General features: G+C 33.4%; 1 protein-coding gene across 5 annotated transcripts in view; it reads right to left on the bottom strand.

Moving 5' to 3' along the window:
- LOC148942275 (uncharacterized) overlaps window positions 1-20116 on the bottom strand; it is a 207482-nt gene that overhangs the window by 151899 nt on the left and 35467 nt on the right. The window contains exon 1 of one of the 5 annotated variants that reach the window (XM_089103419.1): window positions 14986-15058. The exons of the other annotated variants lie outside the window; for them this stretch is intronic. Within the exon in view, the coding sequence (XP_088959545.1) occupies window positions 14986-14993 (8 nt within the window). The 5' untranslated portion in view covers window positions 14994-15058. Of the gene's footprint in view, window positions 1-14985; window positions 15059-20116 lie in introns of those variants that run through there. 5 annotated transcript variants of the gene reach the window in all.

Genomic DNA, 20116 nt, shown 5'->3' with positions numbered 1-20116 from the left:
TCCCACGCTAATTTTTTTCCCAAAGTCACCCAATCAAAATTTTGAGATAGCCATTTTGTTCAGCATGGTCGAAAATATGATAAAAATGTCTTTTAGGATGACTTGATCTTCCAAAGTCCCCAGGGGGAGGGCTGAAAGCTATGAACTTTACTCAATGTTAACATATAGTATTGGTTATTGGGAAGTATACAGACTTTTTCAGAGGAGATTTTTTTCTGGTAGGTGGGGAAGGAGAGGGCCGGGGGCTATATGGAAGGATCTTTCCATGAAGGAAGTTTTCATGGGGGAAGGGACATTGCTATGACGGGGGCGCCTGATTTCCCAGCATTATTAAAGAAAAAGATCAGGAATTAAATAAAAAAAACAAGTTTTTCAACTGATCAACTGATTGTGATTAAGAGGTTATTTTTAAAGAACTGGAAAAAAAATTCGAACTATAGTTTAAAGAGCAGAGTATTGACTAGGGGGCGAACCCCCTAATATACGTGTTAAAAATTTATGAATATAGAAGTTCGTTACGTAAGTTAATTCTAGGTTACGTATATTTATTACTAATAAAAACGTTCGTAAATAAAATTAAACAAGTTTCGAGAAAGCCATTTAACCAAATATAATATGCAAATTTTGTTTTAATTATTCATGTACGGTGAGCCAAAATCAAAACCTGCATTAATTCAAAAACGTTCAAAAATTAAATAAAAAAAACAAGTTTTTTAAACTGAAAGTAAGGAACGACGTTAAAACTTAAAACGAACAGAAATTATTCCGTATATGAAGGGGGCTGTCCCCTCCTCAACGCCTCGCTCTTTACGCTGAAGTTTGACTTTCTCACAACTCTATTTTTTTAAACAATAAAAAAACATATGCTCTTCTATATTAAAAATGAACTGCACACTAAGAATTAAATTCTAAGATTGCCTTCTAATTAACTTCTAAGATTCATCGATTACAGTTCCAAATTTTTGTGAACTAGTAAGATGACATATGCTCTTCTATATTAAAAATGAACTGCACACTAAGAATTAAATTCTAAGATTGCCTTCTAATTAACTTCTAAGATTCATCGATTATAGTTCCAAATTTTTGTGAACTAATAAGATAACATATGCTCTTCTATATTAAAAATGAACTGCACACTAAAAACTAAATTCTAAGATTGCCTTCTAACTAACTTCTAAGATTCATCGATTATAGTTCCAAATTTTTGTGAACTAGTAAGATAACATATGCTCTTCTAATTAACTTCTAAGATTCATCGATTATAGTTCCAAATTTTTGTGAACTAGTAAGATAACATATGCTCTTCTATCAAACAGTTCGTGGTAACGAACTGTAAGTAAGGAGCGACCCGGCTCAATGGTAACCGAAACTCTAAAAAACGGAATTTTGGTACCAATAGATACATCAAAAGAATCAGATTTTTATTCTGATTTCAAATATATAAGTTTTATCAAGTTTAATCTTACCCATCAAAAGTTACGTGCCTGAGAATATTTGCCTGATTTTCGAAAAAAGGGGGACAAACCCCCTAAAAGCTATAGAACCTTAATGAAAATCACACCATCAGATTCAGCGTATCATAAAACCCTATTGTAGAGGTTTCAAGTTCCTACCTACAAAAATGTAGAATTTTAGATTTTTTGCCAGAAGAAAGATCACGGATGCGTGTTTATTTGTTTGTTTGTTTGTTTGTTTGTTTGTTTGTTTTTTTTTCCCAGGGGTGTTCGTATCGACCCAGTGGTCCTAGAAGATCAAAGGAGAGATCAATGGAATACATATTAAAATTTCTAGAGCTTTTTTCAAGGGAACAAAAAATATGGAGGGCAACTATGCCCCCTCCCACGCTAATTTTTTTTCCCAAAGTCACCCGATCAAAATTTTGAGATAGCCATTTTGTTCAACATGGTCGAAAATATGATAAAAATGTCTTTTAGGATGACTTGATCTTCCAAAGTCCCCAGGGGGAGGGCTGAAAGCTATGAACTTTACTCAATGTTAACATATAGTATTGGTTATTGGGAAGTATACAGACTTTTTCAGAGGAGATTTTTTTCTGGTAGGTGGGGACGGAGAGGGCCGGGGGCTATCGGGTAGGATCTTTCCAGGAAGGAAGTTTTCTTGGGGGAAGGGACATTGCTATGAAGGGGGCGCCTGATTTCCCAGCATTATTAAAGAAAAAGATCAGGAATTAAATAAAAAAAACAAGTTTTTCAACTGATCAACTGATTGTGATTAAGAGGTTATTTTTAAAGAACTGGAAAAAAAATTCGAACTATAGTTTAAAGAGCAGAGTATTGACTAGGGGGCGAACCCCCTAATATACGTGTTAAAAATTTATGAATATAGAAGTTCGTTACGTAAGTTAATTCTAGGTTACGTATATTTATTACTAATAAAAACGTTCGTAAATAAAATTAAACAAGTTTCGAGAAAGCCATTTAACCAAATATAATATGCAAATTTTGTTTTAATTATTCATGTACGGTGAGCCAAAATCAAAACCTGCATTAATTCAAAAACGTTCAAAAATTAAATAAAAAAAACAAGTTTTTTAAACTGAAAGTAAGGAGCGACATTAAAACTTAAAACGAACAGAAATTATTCCGTATATGAAGGGGGCTGTCCCCTCCTCAACGCCTCGCTCTTTACGCTGAAGTTTGACTTTCTCACAACTCTATTTTTTTAAACAATAAAAAAACATATGCTCTTCTATATTAAAAATGAACTGCACACTAAGAATTAAATTCTAAGATTGCCTTCTAATTAACTTCTAAGATTCATCGATTATAGTTCCAAATTTTTGTGAACTAGTAAGATGACATATGCTCTTCTATATTAAAAATGAACTGCACACTAAGAATTAAATTATAAGATTGCCTTCTAATTAACTTCTAAGATTCTTCGATTATAGTTCCAAATTTTTGTGAACTAGTAAGATAACATATGCTATTCTATATTAAAAATGAACTGCACACTAAAAACTAAATTCTAAGATTGCCTTCTAACTAACTTCTAAGATTCATCGATTATAGTTCCAAATTTTTGTGAACTAGTAAGATAACATATGCTCTTCTAATTAACTTCTAAGATTCATCGATTATAGTTCCAAATTTTTGTGAACTAGTAAGATAACATATGCTCTTCTATCAAACAGTTCGTGGTAACGAACTGTAAGTAAGGAGCGACCCGGCTCAATGGTAACCGAAACTCTAAAAAACGGGATTTTGATACCAATAGATACATCAAAAGAATCAGATTTTAATTCTGATTTCAAATATATAAGTTTCATCAAGTTCAATCTTACCTATCAAAATTTACGAGCCTGAGAAAATTTGGCTGATTTTCGAAAAAAGGGGGAAAGACCCTAAAAGCTATAGAACCTTAATGAAAATCACACCATCATATTCAGCGTATCAGAAAACCCTACTGTAGAGGTTTCAAGCTCCTATCTACAAAAATGTGGAATTTTCCATTTGTTGCCATAATAAAGATCCTGGATACGTGTTTATTTGTTTGTTTGTTTGTTTGTTTGTTTTTTTGTTGTTTTTTCCCCAGCGGTGATCGCATTTTCACAGTAGTCGTAAAATATCATGGAAGTTCTCACTCTAACGAAAATTAAGATTACTAGTGACATTTGGAAGTGACCAAAAAAAATTGAGGGCAACTAGGCCCCCTACCACGCTAATTTTTTTCCCAAAGTCATCCGCTCAAAATTTTGAGATAGCCATTTTGTTCAGCATGGTCGAAAATATGATAAAAATGTCTTTTAGGATGACTTGATCTTCCAAAGTCCCCAGGGGGAGGGCTGAAAGCTATGAACTTTACTCAATGTTAACATATAGTATTGGTTATTGGGAAGTATACAGACTTTTTCAGAGGAGATTTTTTTCTGGTAGGTGGGGAAGGAGAGGGCCGGGGGCTATATGGAAGGATCTTTCCATGAAGGAAGTGTTCAGGGGGGAAGGGACATTGCTATGCAGGGGGCGCCGGATTTCCCAGCATTATTAAAGAAAAAGATCAGGAATTAAATATAAAAAACAAGTTTTTCAACTGATCAACTGATTGTGATTAAGAGGTTATTTTTAAAGAACTGGAAAAAAAATTCGAACTATAGTTTAAAGAGCAGGGTATTGACTAGGGGGCGAACCCCCTAATATACGTGTTAAAAATTTATGAATATAGAAGGTCGTTACGTAAGTTAATTCTAGGTTACGTATATTTATTACTAATAAAAACGTTCGTAAATAAAATTAAACAAGTTTCGAGAAAGCCATTTAACCAAATATAATATGCAAATTTTTTTTTAATTATTCATGTACGGTGAGCCAAAATCAAAACTTGCATTAATTCAAAAACGTTCAAAAATTAAATAAAAAAAACAAGTTTTTTTAACTGAAAGTAAGGAACGACGTTAAAACTTAAAACGAACAGAAATTATTCCGTATATGAAGGGGGCTGTCCCCTCCTCAACGCCTCGCTCTTTACGCTGAAGTTTGACTTTCTCACAACTCTATTTTTTTAAACAATAAAAAAACATATGCTCTTCTATATTAAAAATGAACTGCACACTAAGAATTAAATTCTAAGATTGCCTTCTAATTAACTTCTAAGATTCATCGATTTTAGTTCCAAATTTTTGTGAACTAGTAAGATGACATATGCTCTTCTATATTAAAAATGAACTGCACACAAAGAATTAAATTCTAAGATTGCCTTCTAATTAACTTCTAAGATTCATCGATTATAGTTCCAAATTTTTGTGAACTAATAAGATAACATATGCTCTTCTATATTAAAAATGAACTGCACACTAAAAACTAAATTCTAAGATTGCCTTCTAACTAACTTCTAAGATTCATCGATTATAGTTCCAAATTTTTGTGAACTAGTAAGATAACATATGCTCTTCTAATTAACTTCTAAGATTCATCGATTATAGTTTCAAATTTTTTTGAACTAGTAAGATAACATATGCTCTTCTATCAAACAGTTCGTGGTAACGAACTGTAAGTAAGGAGCGACCCGGCTCAATGGTAACCGAAACTCTAAAAAACGGGATTTTGATACCAATAGATACATCAAAAGAGTCGGATTTTAATGCTGATTTCAAATATATAAGTTTCATCAAGTTTAATCCTACCCATCAAAAGTTACGTGCCTGAGAAAATTTGGCTGATTTTCGAAAAAAAGGGGAAAAGATCCCTTAAAAGTAATAGAACCTTAATGAAAATCACACCATCATATTCCGCGTATCAGAGAACCCTATTGTAGAGATTTCAAGCTCCTATCTACGAAAATGTGGAATTTGCATTTTTTGCCAGAAGAAAGATCACGGATGCGTGTTTATTTGCTTGTTTGTTTGTTTGTTTGTTTGTTTTTTTATTTCCCAGGGGTGATCGTATCGACCCAGTGATCCTAGAATATCGTGGGAGGGCTCATTGGAACGGAAATTTAAAGTTCTAGTGCCCTTTTTGAGTGACAAAAAAAATGGAGGGCAACTTGGCCCCCTCCCACGCTAATTTTTTTTCCCAAAGTCACCCGATCAAAATTTTGAGATAGCCATTTTGTTCAGCATGGTCGAAAATATGATAAAAATGTCTTTTAGGATGACTTGATCTTCCAAAGTCCCCAGGGGGAGGGCTGAAAGCTATGAACTTTACTCAATGTTAACATATAGTATTGGTTATTGGGAAGTATACAGACTTTTTCAGAGGAGATTTTTTTCTGGTAGGTGGGGACGGAGCGGGCCGGGGGCTATATGGACGGATCTGTCCATGAAGGCAGTTTTCAGGGGGGAAGGGACATGGCTATGCAGGGGGCGCCGGATTTCCCATCATTATTAAAGAAAAAGATCAGGAATTAAATAAAAAAAAACAAGTTTTTCAACTGATCAACTGATTGTGATTAAGAGGTTATTTTTAAAGAACTGGAAAAAAAATTCGAACTATAGTTTAAAGAGCAGAGTATTGACTAGGGGGCGAACCCCCTAATATACGTGTTAAAAATTTATGAATATAGAAGTTCGTTACGTAAGTTAATTCTAGGTTACGTATATTTATTACTAATAAAAACGTTCGTAAATAAAATTAAACAAGTTTCGAGAAAGCCATTTAACCAAATATAATATGCAAATTTTGTTTTAATTATTCATGTACGGTGAGCCAAAATCAAAACCTGCATTAATTCAAAAACGTTCAAAAATTAAATAAAAAAAACAAGTTTTTTAAACTGAAAGTAAGGAACGACGTTAAAACTTAAAACGAACAGAAATTATTCCGTATATGAAGGGGGCTGTCCCCTCCTCAACGCCTCGCTCTTTACGCTGAAGTTTGACTTTCTCACAACTCTATTTTTTTAAACAATAAAAAAACATATGCTCTTCTATATTAAAAATGAACTGCACACTAAGAATTAAATTCTAAGATTGCCTTCTAATTAACTTCTAAGATTCATCGATTATAGTTCCAAATTTTTGTGAACTAGTAAGATGACATATGCTCTTCTATATTAAAAATGAACTGCACACTAAGAATTAAATTATAAGATTGCCTTCTAATTAACTTCTAAGATTCATCGATTATAGTTCCAAATTTTTGTGAACTAATAAGATAACATATGCTCTTCTATATTAAAAATGAACTGCACACTAAAAAATAAATTCTAAGAGTGCCTTCTAACTAACTTCTAAGATTCATCGATTATAGTTCCAAATTTTTGTGAACTAGTAAGATAACATATGCTCTTCTAATTAACTTCTAAGATTCATCGATTATAGTTCCAAATTTTTGTGAACTAGTAAGATAACATATGCTCTTCTATCAAACAGTTCGTGGTAACGAACTGTAAGTAAGGAGCGACCCGGCTCAATGGTAACCGAAACTCTAAAAAACGGGATTTTGATACCAATAGATACATCAAAAGAATCAGATTTTAATTCTGATTTCAAATATATAAGTTTCATTAAGTTTAATCTTACCCATCAAAAGTTACGTGCCTGAGAAAATTTGGCTGATTTTTGAAAAAAGGGGGAAAGACCCCCCAAAAATTACAGAACCTTAATGAAAATCACACCGTCATATTCAGCGTATCAGAGAACCCTAATGTAGTGGTTTTAAGCTCCTCTCTACAAAAATATGGATTTTTCCATTTTTTGCCAGAAGAAAGATCACGGATGCGTGTTTATTTGTTTGTTTGTTTGTTTGTTTGTTTGTTTTTTTTTTTTTTTTACCAGGGGTTTTCGTTACCAACCCTTTGTACTAGAAAATCGTATGAGGGCTCATTGGAACGGAAAATAAAAGTTATAGTGCCCTTTTTAAGTGACCACAAAAATGGATGGCAACTAGGCCCCCTCCCACGCTAATTTTTTTCCCAAAGTCACCGAATCAAAATGTTGAGATAACCATTTTGTTCAGCATAGTCAAAAATATAATAAATACGTCTTTGAGGATGACTTGATCTTCCAAAGTCCCCAGGGGGAGGGCTGAAAGCTATGAACTTTACTCAATGTTAACATATAGTATTGGTTATTGGGAAGTGTACAGACTTTTTCAGAGGAGATTTTTTTCTGGTAGGTGGGGAAGGAGAGGGCCGGGGGCTATATGGAAGGATCTTTCCATGAAGGAAGTTTTTATGGGGGAAGGGACATTGCTATGAAGGGGGTGCCGGATTTCCCAGCATTATTAAAGAAAAAGATCAGGAATTAAATAAAAAAAACAAGTTTTTCAACTGATCAACTGATTGTGATTAAGAGGTTATTTTTAAAGAACTGGAAAAAAAATTCGAACTATAGTTTAAAGAGCAGAGTATTGACTAGGGGGCGAACCCCCTAATATACGTGTTAAAAATTTATGAATATAGAAGTTCGTTACGTAATTTAATTCTAGGTTACGTATATTTATTACTAATAAAAACGTTCGTAAATAAAATTAAACAAGTTTCGAGAAAGCCATTTAACCAAATATAATATGCAAATTTTGTTTTAATTATTCATGTACGGTGAGCCAAAATCAAAACCTGCATTAATTCAAAAACGTTCAAAAATTAAATAAAAAAAACAAGTTTTTTAAACTGAAAGTAAGGAACGACGTTAAAACTTAAAACGAACAGAAATTATTCCGTATATGAAGGGGGCTGTCCCCTCCTCAACGCCTCGCTCTTTACGCTAAAGTTTTTTTATTGTTTAAAAAAATAGAGTTGTGAGAAAGTCAAACTATTTTTGTGAACTAGTAAGATGACATATGCTCTTCTATATTAAAAATGAACTGCACACTAAGAATTAAATTCTAAGATTGCCTTCTAATTAACTTCTAAGATTCATTGATTATAGTTCCAAATTTTTGTGAACTAGTAAGATAACATATGCTCTTCTATATTAAAAATGAACTGCACACTAAAAACTAAATTCTAAGATTGCCTTCTAACTAACTTCTAAGATTCATCGATTATAGTTCCAAATTTTTGTGAACTAGTAAGATAACATATGCTCTTCTAATTAACTTCTAAGATTCATCGATTATAGTTCCAAATTTTTGTGAACTAGTAAGATAACATATGCTCTTCTATCAAACAGTTCGTGGTAACGAACTGTAAGTAAGGAGCGACCCGGCTCAATGGTAACCGAAACTCTAAAAAACGGGATTTTGATACCAATAGATACATCAAAAGAATCAGATTTTAATTCTGATTTCAAATATATAACTTTCATTAAGTTTATTCTTACCCATCATAAGTTACGTGCCTGAGAAAATTTGGCTGATTTTAGAAAAAAGAGGGAAAGACCCCCTAAAAGTTATAGAAGCTTAATGAAAATTACACCATCATATTCAACGTATCAGAGAACCCTACTATAGAGGTTTCAAGCTCATATCTACGAAAATGTGGAATTTTACATTTTTTGCCAGAAGAAAGATCACGGATGCGTGTTTATTTGTTTGTTTGTTTGTTTGTTTGTTTGTTTTTTTTTTCTTTTTCCCATAAGTTATCGTATCAACCCAGTGTTCGTAAATTATCTAGGGATGACTCATTGAAACGGAAATTAAAAGTTCTAGTGCCCTTTTTAAGTGACCAAAAAAATTGAGGGCAACTAGGCCCCCTCCCATGCTATTTTTTTCCCAAAGTCACCCGATCAAAATTTTGAGATAGCCATTTTGTTCAGCATGGTCAAAAATATGATAAAAATGTCTTTTAGGATGACTTGATCTTCCAAAGTCCCCAGGGGGAGGGCTGAAAGCTATGAACTTTACTCAATGTTAACATATAGTATTGGTTATTGGGAAGTATACAGACTTTTTCAGAGGAGATTTTTTTCTGGTAGGTGGGGCAGGAGCGGGCCGGGGGATATATGGAAGGATCTTTCCACGAAGGAAGTTTTTATGGGGGAAGGGACATTGCTATGAAGGGGGTGCCTGATTTCCCAGCATTATTAAAGAAAAAGATCAGGAATTAAATAAAAAAAACAAGTTTTTCAACTGATCAACTGATTGTGATTAAGAGGTTATTTTTAAAGAACTGGAAAAAAAATTCGAACTATAGTTTAAAGAGCAGGGTATTGACTAGGGGTCGAACCCCCTAATATACGTGTTAAAAATTTATGAATATAGAAGTTCGTTACGTAAGTTAATTCTAGGTTACGTATATTTATTACTAATAAAAACGTTCGTAAATAAAATTAAACAAGTTTCGAGAAAGCCATTTAACCAAATATAATATGCAAATTTTGTTTTAATTATTCATGTACGGTGAGCCAAAATCAAAACCTGCATTAATTCAAATATTGAAACATATTCAGTGCTATAAATAAAAGTTCAAATGAGGATAAATCTTTTAATAGACAGTGACAAATTTTCACAAGAAAAACTAGATATTTCGGTCACATATGCAGTGACCGTCATATATCTAGTAAATAAAGTAAAAAAGATCTAGTATTTTTTGTGAAAATTTATCACTGTCTATTAAAAGATTTATCCTCATTTGAACTTTTATTTATAGCACTGAATATGTTTCAATATACCCTATATTTATACCCAATATACCCTATATACCCAATATACCCTATATATACCCTATATAAAACGTTATTTTGATACAAATAGATGATCAAAAGAATCAGATTTTAATACTGATTTCAAATATATAAGTTTCATCAAGTTTAGTCCTACCCATCAAAAGTTACGCGCCTGAGAAAATTTGGCTGATTTTTGAAAAAAGGAGGGAAGACCCCCTAAAAGTTATAGAACCTTAATGAAAATAACACCATCATATTCCGCGTATCAGAGAACCCTACTGTAGAGGTTTCAAGCTCCCATCTACAAAATTGGGGACTTTTGAATTTTTTGCCAGAAGAAAGATCACGGGTGCGGGTGTATTTGTTTTTTTTTTCCCAGGGGTGATCGTATCGAACCAATTGTCCTAGAATATAGTTGAAGGGCTCATTGGAATTGACCTTGAAAGTAATAGTGCCCTTTTTAATTGACCAAAAAAAATGGAGGGCAACTAGGACCCCTCCCACGCTTATTTTTTTCCCAAAGTCACCTGATCAAAATTTTGAGATAGCCATTTTGTTCAGCATGTTCGAAAATATTATAAGTATATCTTTCAGGATGACTTAATCCCCCGAAGTTCCCGGGGGGACGGCTGAAAGTTATGAGCTTTACCCAATGTTAACATATACTATTGGTTATTTGGAAGTATACAGACGTTTTCAGGGGAGATTTTTACTGGTAGTGGGGGGTGGATAGGTCAGGGGTTATGTGGGAGGATCTTTCCATGAAGGACGTTTTCATGGGGGAAGGGACATTGCTATGAAGGGGACGCCGGACCTCCCAGCATTATTTAAAAAAAGATCATAAATTTAATGTAAAAAAACAAGTATTTCAACTGCAACAGCAGCAACATCGAAACTTTAAACGAACAGAAAATATGACATATATAATTGGGTTCACCCCGTAGTCAATGCCTCTCTCTTTAAGCCAAAGATTTTTTAGTACTTTCATCAGAATTATTTATTCTAATTAACGGCCTTTGTGATTAAGCGGTCATTTCTAAAGAATTGGAACAAAATTTGAATTTTTGCTTAAAAAGCAAGGTATTGACTAGTTGGCGAACCCCCTAATAAACGTATTAAAAATATATGAATATAGAAGTTCGCTTCGTAAGTTAATTCGTAAGTTACGTATATTTATTACTAATAAAAACGTTCGTAGATAAAATTAAACAAGTTTCGAGAAAGCCATTTAACTAAATAAAAGTAAATTAATATGAAAATTTTGTTTTAATTATTCATGTACGGTGAGCCAAGATCAAAACCTGCATTTATTCAAACACGTTCAAAAATTAAATAAAAAAAAAACAAGTTTTTTAAACTGAAAGTAAGGAGCGACATTAAAACTTAAAACGAACAGAAATTATTCTGTATATGAAAGAGACTGTCCCCTCCTCAACGCCTTGCTCTTTACGCTAAAGTTTGACTCTGTCTCACAACTTTATTTTTTAAAACAATAAAAAACTTTAGCGTAAAGAGCGAGGCGTTGAGGAGGGGACAGTCTCTTTCATATACAGAATAATTTCTGTTCGTTTTAAGTTTTAATGTCGCTCCTTACTTTCAGTTTAAAAAACTTGTTTTTTTTATTTAATTCACAGTTAGGAAAGGAGGCAGTTTCCAAACACTTGTTTGTAGGGAAGCTATTTTTGTCTTTAATAACTTTAAAAAGAGCTAATAAATTAAACTGAATATTTGATGTATAATGATATTAATTGCTGAAAGCTCATCAGTTTAAAATCTTACTATAATTTTAATGTTTATTTTTACTGTTAAGAACAAAAGAAAATATTTGTCATAAAATTGGTTTTCAGTAAAGCGCCACTGACGCAGTAGGTTTTAGACTTTTACAGTGAGAGAAGGAGGTCATACCCAAACTCTTGTTTGTGGTGATTTTTGTTCGTTTCAAGCTTGATTTGCATATTCAATTTAAATTTTACTCGTTTTAAGATTTATTTATTAATTTACATTACTATGTATTGTATGTTTGTTTCCATTGATTGTTTATTTAATTTCTGTTCGTTTTTCGTTTAATTTATACTTCAATAGGAAAATATTTTTTTTCGTTTTAAGCTTGATATTCATATTCAATCTAAACATTACTCGTTTTAAGATATATTTATTTGTTTATATTATTACTTGTTGTATGTTTTTGCTATGATTGTTTATTTAATTTCTGTTCGTTTTGGGTTTCATTTATTCTTTAATAGTAATTTCTGGTCGTTTTGTATTTGAATTTTAAAAGGTATTTGTATCTGCTGAGCCTAAGTTTAAAATGGCCTTTACTTTTTTTTGAAAAACTTATTTTTCGGAAAGTTTGTTTTTAATTTATAAATACTAATAATAAAACATTGGAGCCGTAAGGCCTTTACTATAGGCAACGCTATAGCGTTGCCTATGATTGACTCTTTAAAGCGCTAAATGTAAACTAAATAAAACTGTGGGTAGAGCAATGATTATGCTAACATTGCCTGGGAACAATTAGTGTTAATTTATGTTACTTAAAGCTTACCTCTTATATTTAAAACTGTTTCAGCAGAGAACAACGACATTAGTATTACTTCCATAGCAACTAATCCTACATCAAACGGAATAAAAGTGTTATTGTGTCATTAGGCACGTATACTGGGAAGTATTTTGTGAAGGGGCGGTTGGCCAAAACCCACTCAATCAGACTAACTATAGGGGGCAATGTCGAAATTCGCAAGGGCTTTAATTAGGGGGTAAACTATGAAAGACGCCGTTTTTTGTATTTTTACTAGGAAATAAACCAGCCCGCCCCTTTGATTTCTGAAAAAAAAAATGTCACTCAACGTATTCGTGAATTAGTTCCCCCCTGGGAACTTAAAATTAATTACAGGGGTTCTACCTAGATTTACTGTCTAAACGGGCAGAAAACAACCACTGAAGCGTCAGTCAAGCCCATCGCATCGCCCTATTATCCCTATACACAAATAGACCCTTAAAATACTACAGGAACAAAAGGTCAGAGGCCACTAAAAATGTGTGATTTTTGACAAAAACACCAGTGCATTACGATTTAGAGAATTCTAAACATTGAATTATTTTTTTTTGGAAAGTTATTTTTCAATTCACTCTCTAGCCTGTTTTGTTGCTCCCTCCTGCCCCCCAAGATACGACTCTGATTTGGTAGGCTATTGCAGGCACGCCCTTTTGAAAACTTAGATGCACACTGTTATTTTTTACAACTCAACATCCACCTCAGCAGGCATTGAAAGTTTTAAACTGTTGCCCTTAACCATTACTTAGATATGTAATGATACGCCCTTTCGACAAGCTGGATTCAAATAGCATCTTTTGATTTAGCCTTACATTTCCTTCAACACACCCCGGAAGTTCGAACATAATGCCCTTAACCATTTTGAAGACTCATGACCAAATATTTTGAAATTTCCCAATAACAAAACCTGTGTAAACAATGGGCAACCAGCATGATTTAGAACCTTTTCTCCAGGGCTTGTCATCCCCAGAGGTATACTTATTAAAGTTTTTAAGTATTTTGAACAGAACGGCTAAATCACCAATCTTAAAGTGGGTCTTTAGGATATTTGGAACAAGCAGAAATAAGAGAGGACAGGAGGGGCTGGTGGCCCCTCCTGTCCCCTCCTGTCTCTTTTGAATCTTTTGAATCTGTTTTCTCTTTTGAAAAGGGAATTAGAACTTAAACATAATTTGACACTTTACTGAAGAAATAAAAATGTTTTTACTTTTATAACTTTAATAAATCAAATAATATAAACATTTTGATTAATAAATATCAGTATATGTAGATTAAACTGACCATGCAAATTCATTTGCATTTTTTCAGTAACATAAAAATTATGTTTTGACCTTGGGAAGCCATAGGGGTTTTGAGCCCTACTCATGTTAATTTCTGCTCATTTTGAATTCGACTCGGTTATTTGTTGTAATTTTTATTCGTTTTGGGTTTCATTTATTTATCGATGCTGATTTGTAGTAGTTTCACGCTTTGTAGATTATTTGATTTTATTTTTCCTCATTTTTGGGTTAATGGAGTTCTTTACTTTTCTTTGAAAAACTTATTTTGTGGAAGAAGTTTTTTAATTAATTTCTGTTCGTTTTATATTGACATAGTCTTTTCGGGGGAAAAGAAGATAATACTTTAAACCTTTTCGTTTTTTAAGACTTTATAGTTTTAAGGCCTGCTATTGGTATGCTGGAGAAAAATTTTCAGCAATTTTTAACAACACATACCTTTTTAAAAATCTGGTCACAAATAGTAGTGTTTAATTTAGTTTAATACCTTCTCTAGTTGACCTGAAACAGAAAACTTGATACCATTCGCAAAAAAATCTGTTTACTTTCTTTGATAGCTTGGATACACTTACGCTATTTTGATTTGGTTAAATTTTAAGAGCCGAAATAGCCGCGAAAGTTTGAACATAATACCCTCTATCGGTCTTGAGATACTGGTGAGATGCCTTATTGGGAATTAGTATTAATACAGTGCATTTTGATTTAATCTTAAGGCAACATTTAGTTTTAAACATAATGGGCAAATGGAAAGGTGGGCGTGGGAGGTGGACTAGTTTCCCTCCAACCACTTTCGACTGTTAAAAAGGACATTAGCTCTTTCTGTTTTCAATCGAATGACCCCTTTTCGAAGTTCCTAAGACAACTCCTTCTATACGAATTGCCCTGGTCTAAACAAAACAAAATAATAAGACATTGGCCTACCACAAACTTTTAAAGAGGTAATTGAGATAAAAAAAAACATACATGAACCAAAATTTTGCAATAAATAGAGCTACTGGAGATATTTCCTTAAGCCCAATTTACGACAGTTTAATTTTGAAGGACTCAATCAATATTTTCACCCGATATAACTTATAAGAACCTATTTGGATATCTAATGAAAACCGAAACTGTAGACCAGCTAAAACTATTGCAAGGCAAAGGATTCTTACTCAATCATCTTGGTAAATTCTTTTTCAATGATTCCTGGCTGGTTTCTATTTAGTGTCTGTTCTGTCTTTGTCGGGTAAACTTCGAAGGTTAGATTTTCGTTTTTTTTTTATTTTTTTTTTTTTTTGCACTGTGGACGACTTGGCGATGTTCCTTTTTTTTAAACCATTTAAATCAAAATTTTTAAAATTAAAACTCAATTTTACTCATCCATTCCACATCTACTCTCTCCCTCCATACTCGACTCCGTCTCAAGTCATCCACATAACTTTCAAGCCAAACATTCACCAAAGGAGTTTTGACCTGCTTCTGACGTTTCCGCATTTTGCACACGTGCATGCTAACACTTGTCACTATTCCTTTGCTTACCTTTAACACAAAATGACAGCTTTAGAGCTTTTTTCTTTTCTTTTACAGACGTTGTTTGTATTCCTTCATTTTATAACGTTTACAATAATCTTTGGGGTAATCAACCGTTCGAGGGGCATTGGATAACTTTGTGCAATATTCCGTCAAGCACTTCGTCTCCACATACCAAACAAGTAGGTGTTTGAGTTTTCAATATGCGACTAACTCTATCGCTAAAGGGTAATATTCCGTGAATCATGCAGTACACAAACTCTTTCTGTTTATAACTAAACGGCAATTCTCTTATATTTTAAAAAGATAACTGAAAATCAGTGAACGGGTCCTTTTCTCTAGCTCTATATTTGGGTTCTTTCTCACTTCTAAAAACATCCCCCGATACCTTCTTTAGTTCCTCCTTTCCCAAGTCACATCTCAGTGCTCCCAATTCCTTTGCTTTCTTCAGTGGGCTGACAATCCATCACAGATGGGTTGGAATTTTTTTGCTCAATTTTTTCACCTTTTCCTCTGCATCCTCATTCACTATAGGGAGAAACCACTGCCTCAAAATTGCAGTTGATGGCTCCTCTTTAACCACAAGTTCACAAATGTTTCTGAGGAAGAGGGTCTTGCATATAACCCTGAAATCTGCTACCCCAGTTACATCCGATTCCTCAGGAAAGTTTAGAAGTTTTATTTTTAGCTTTTCGAGTTTCCCGCCCAAACAAATCTCCAGATGGCTCTTTCAATTTTTTTGGCAAGAGTTTCAGGTCATACGCAAACAGGAGCAGTGCAAAATAATAGCGTGAGGCAATATGTATTGACATGCAGAACTCTTTCGAACATCGTTTTGAAAAGGCTTTTTCTCCGTTGACTGGCGGAGGTCCTTGTCAAAATATTTGCTTATTTCTTCTTCTTCATGGTTTTCCACTGTCTGACAAACTACTCGTTTTTTCACCTTTTTTTATTTTATTTTTCATTTTGTTATTTTCTTTCCTCTCTGAGTTTCATTAAAAAAAAATAATAATAATACATTGTGCCAACATCGTTTTTTACTTAGGCAGTGCTATTGCGCTGCCTATGATAAATAGCTCTTTTAAAAGTGCTAAAAAGCCCTTTAGCGTGAAGAGCGAGGCATTGAAGAGGGGGTGATCCCCTTCACATACGTAATCATTTCTGTTCGTTTTAATGTTTAATGTTGTTCCTTAATTTCAGTTGAAAAAAACTTGTTTTTTTATTTAATTTCTAATTGATTCTTAAAATACTACTGGAAAATCCGGCTCCCCCTCCATGGGAAATTTCCTTCTTCCTTAAAAAAATATTCAATGGGCATGTCTTCCCGCGTATCCCCCCCCCACGCCCCATCAGAAAAATCACCCCTGAAAACATCTGTATACATCCCACTAATCAATACTATGTGTAAGCAATTGGAAAAGTTCATAACTTGCATTCCTCCCCCTGTGAACTGTGAGGAGTTGACTCATCCCAAAATACATAGCTATTGGATTTTTCTACTATGCTGAACAAAATAGCTATCTCCAAATTTTGATTAGGTGACTTTGGGGGAAAATGAGCGTAGGAGGGGGCCAGCTGCCCTCCAATATTTTTGGTCGCTTAAAAAGGGCGCTAGAAACTTTGATTTCTCGTCAAAGGAGCCCTCTTCCGATCATCTACGATCATTGGTTTGATATGATCACCCCAGGAAAAAAAAAATAAAATAAAAATAAACACGCATCTGTGATATTTCTTCTGGAAAAAGTGCAAAATTCCGCATTTTTGTACATAGGAGCTTGAACAAACCCAGGGAAATGCCACGCGTCAATTTATAGGTAAAACTTCTTGACACGCCTGTGGATGAATTATAAAGCGATAATTTTGTTCGTTTTAACTTTCAACTTCGTTCTTTACTTTTATCAGAATCACTTTACTTTTTTAAAACTAATAAAAATAATGAACAACAATGCAGCTTAAGACAAACATACATTTTTTTTTAAACAAACAGTTCGTGGTAAGGAACTGTAAGCAAGGAGCGACCCGACTCAATAGTGCCCAAAACTCTAAAAAGAGGAATTTTGATGCTAATAGGTACATCAAAAGAATCGGTATTTCATGCTGATTTTAAATATATAAGTTACATCAAGTTTAATCCTATCCATCAAAAGTTACGAGTTTGAGTTTTAAAGTTGGGCTCTCTCTCTCACAACTCTACTTCAAAAAAAAAAAAAAAAATTTAGCGTAAAGAGCGGGACATTGAGGAGGGGACAGCCCCTTTTCTATACGGAATAATTTCTGTTAATTTTAAATTTTAATGTCACTCCTTACTTTCAGTTTCAAAAAAGTTGTTTTTTTAATTTAATTATTTGAAAAGAATCCAAAAAGAAAAAACCGAACAAAACTTCATATTCATCGAACTCTTCAAAAAGTTCTCTTTTGAATGAAGGATCTTCTGAAATTTATTGCCCCCATTTGTTATGGTTTTGGTCAAGAGATCATAGAATATGAAAGAAAGAAACTCTAAAAACAGTCTCCGTGAACTGAGTTGAAAATTATTCAATGGTACTAAGAGAAACCTTTGAAAGGGGGGAAATAAGGGAAAAGAATGAATTATTTTTAGAAAAAAGGAGACAGAATATTCCAGATTGACAGGATGAATATTACTTTATTTGAAGTAATATGCACACCAAACTTCAATGATTAAAAATAAGTAAAACCATTTTTGTGTTATTTTTCCAGAATTGCTTGAAGAAACTATTCTCTATCCAATGATAAATTGCTTTCATCAAACAGTTCGCGGTAACGAACTGTAAGTAAGGAGTGACCCGGCTCAATAGTAACCGAAACTCTAAAACACAGAATTTTGATACCAATTGATACATCAAAAGAATCGGATATTTATGCTGATTTCAAATATATGTTTCATCAAGTTTAGTGTTACCCATCAAAAGTTATGAGCCAGAGAAAATGTTCCATATTTTTGAAAAAAAGGGGAAAATTCCCCCTAACGTCATAGAAACTTAATGAAACTCAAACCATCAAGTTCAGCGTATCAGAGAACCCTACTCTATTCAAGCTCCTATCTGTAAAAACGTGGAATTTTGTGTTTTTTACCAGAAGAAAGATCAAGAACGGGTGTTTATTGTTTTTTTTTGTTTTTTTTTCCTCAGGGGTGATCGTATCAACCCATTAGTCCTAGAAAATCGAGAGAGGGCTTATTCCAACTAAAATTAGAAATTCTAGTACCCTTTTTAAGCGACCGAAAAATTGAAGCGCAAATAGGCCCCTTCCCACGCCCATTTTTTCGCAAAGTAATCTGACTAAAATTTTGAGATAGCCATTTTGTTCAACATAGTCGAAAAATCTAATAGCCGTGCCTTTGGGGATAACTTAATCTCCCACAGTCTCGAGGGGAATGGCTGCAAGTTAAGAACTTTCCCCACTGTTTACATGTAGTATTGATTATTGGGAAGTATACAGACGTTTACAGGGGTGATTTTTTTTCTGGTGGGTGGGGGTCGGGGGGCGGGGCATACATAGTAAAATTTTTCCACTGAGGAAGTTTTCATGGGAAAGGCACATTTCTATGAAGGGGGTGCCGTTGTTTTTCAATATTATTCTGAAAGTCTTATTCAGTATTATTTTTCAGTATTATATACAAAACGATCAGAAATTTTATAAAAAACAAGTTTTTTTTCAACTGAAAGAAAGGGAGCAACGTTAAAACTTAAAACGGACAGAAATTATTACGTATACTGAGGGGGATCACACCCTTGTCAATACCCCGCTCTTTACGCTAAAGTTTTTTAGTAGTTTCAAAAGAGCTATTTATCAAAGGTAGCGCAATAGCGCTGTCTAAGTCAAGAACGATGTTGGCACAATGTATTATTTTTTTTTTGTACAGTTTCTTGGTCTTAGACCAGGGCACTTCGTATCAAAGGAATTGTCATTAAAACCTCGAAAAGGGCTCATTCGATTAGAAATTGGAGTTTTTTTTCTGAACAACACATTCTATAAGTAGCCTGCAGAGATTAAAAGACTAATTTATTATGCTCTATACAGAACATAATACATATATAACTTTTAGTGTATAATTTGAATTATCTACAGCGAAATACAACGAAAATATATCAATAAAACTGGTTCAAATATACTAATTTGTGATATTTACCAATATATGTATAAAGCTAAACAGATCCTACAAGAATACTATTTTCTTCTTATAAAAAAAGCATACAATAAGTAGCCGTCAGAGATTTAAACACTAATTTATCATGCTCTGTACAGAACATAATACATAGGCTATATAACGTTTAGTATACAGTTCTAAATGTCTACAGCTAACTTAAGCAAGCTCAGTTTTAAGTAAATCACTCGCTTTTTGAATTCTACAGAAATTGGAAAATATCAGGAGTCAGATAATTTGAGCCGGTTTTGGTGACATATTTTGCGTAAACTTTGAAGCAATAATTTGTGCTCGTTTTAAGTTGCAATTTTGCTCTTTAATTCCGTAAGAAAAGTTTTTTCTAATTATTTTTTTTCAGTTTTCTGGTTATTATTTTTTTCCAACTAAAGTCAAAATTATTTTTGATTAATTATGACATTAAATTCAAGTTTTAATTCCTTACTGACTCAAGCTTTCATACAAGTTATATATATCATTTGTCACATAGCTAAAGAGTCAGAAAGGTATATTGCCACCGAAATCTTTGAGAATTTGCTTGTATGTAAATCAAATAGTTCGTGGTACCGAACTGCAAGTAAAGAGCGACCCGGCTCAATAGTAACTAAAAC

This window comes from Artemia sp. Qi Xiang Cuo, chromosome 17 (assembly GCF_049724085.1).
Source record: "Artemia sp. Qi Xiang Cuo chromosome 17, ASM4972408v1, whole genome shotgun sequence".
Lineage (NCBI taxonomy): Eukaryota > Metazoa > Arthropoda > Branchiopoda > Anostraca > Artemiidae > Artemia > Artemia sp. Qi Xiang Cuo.
Note: the sequence above shows the minus strand (reverse complement) of the source record. Positions and strands in the feature narration are given on the sequence as shown.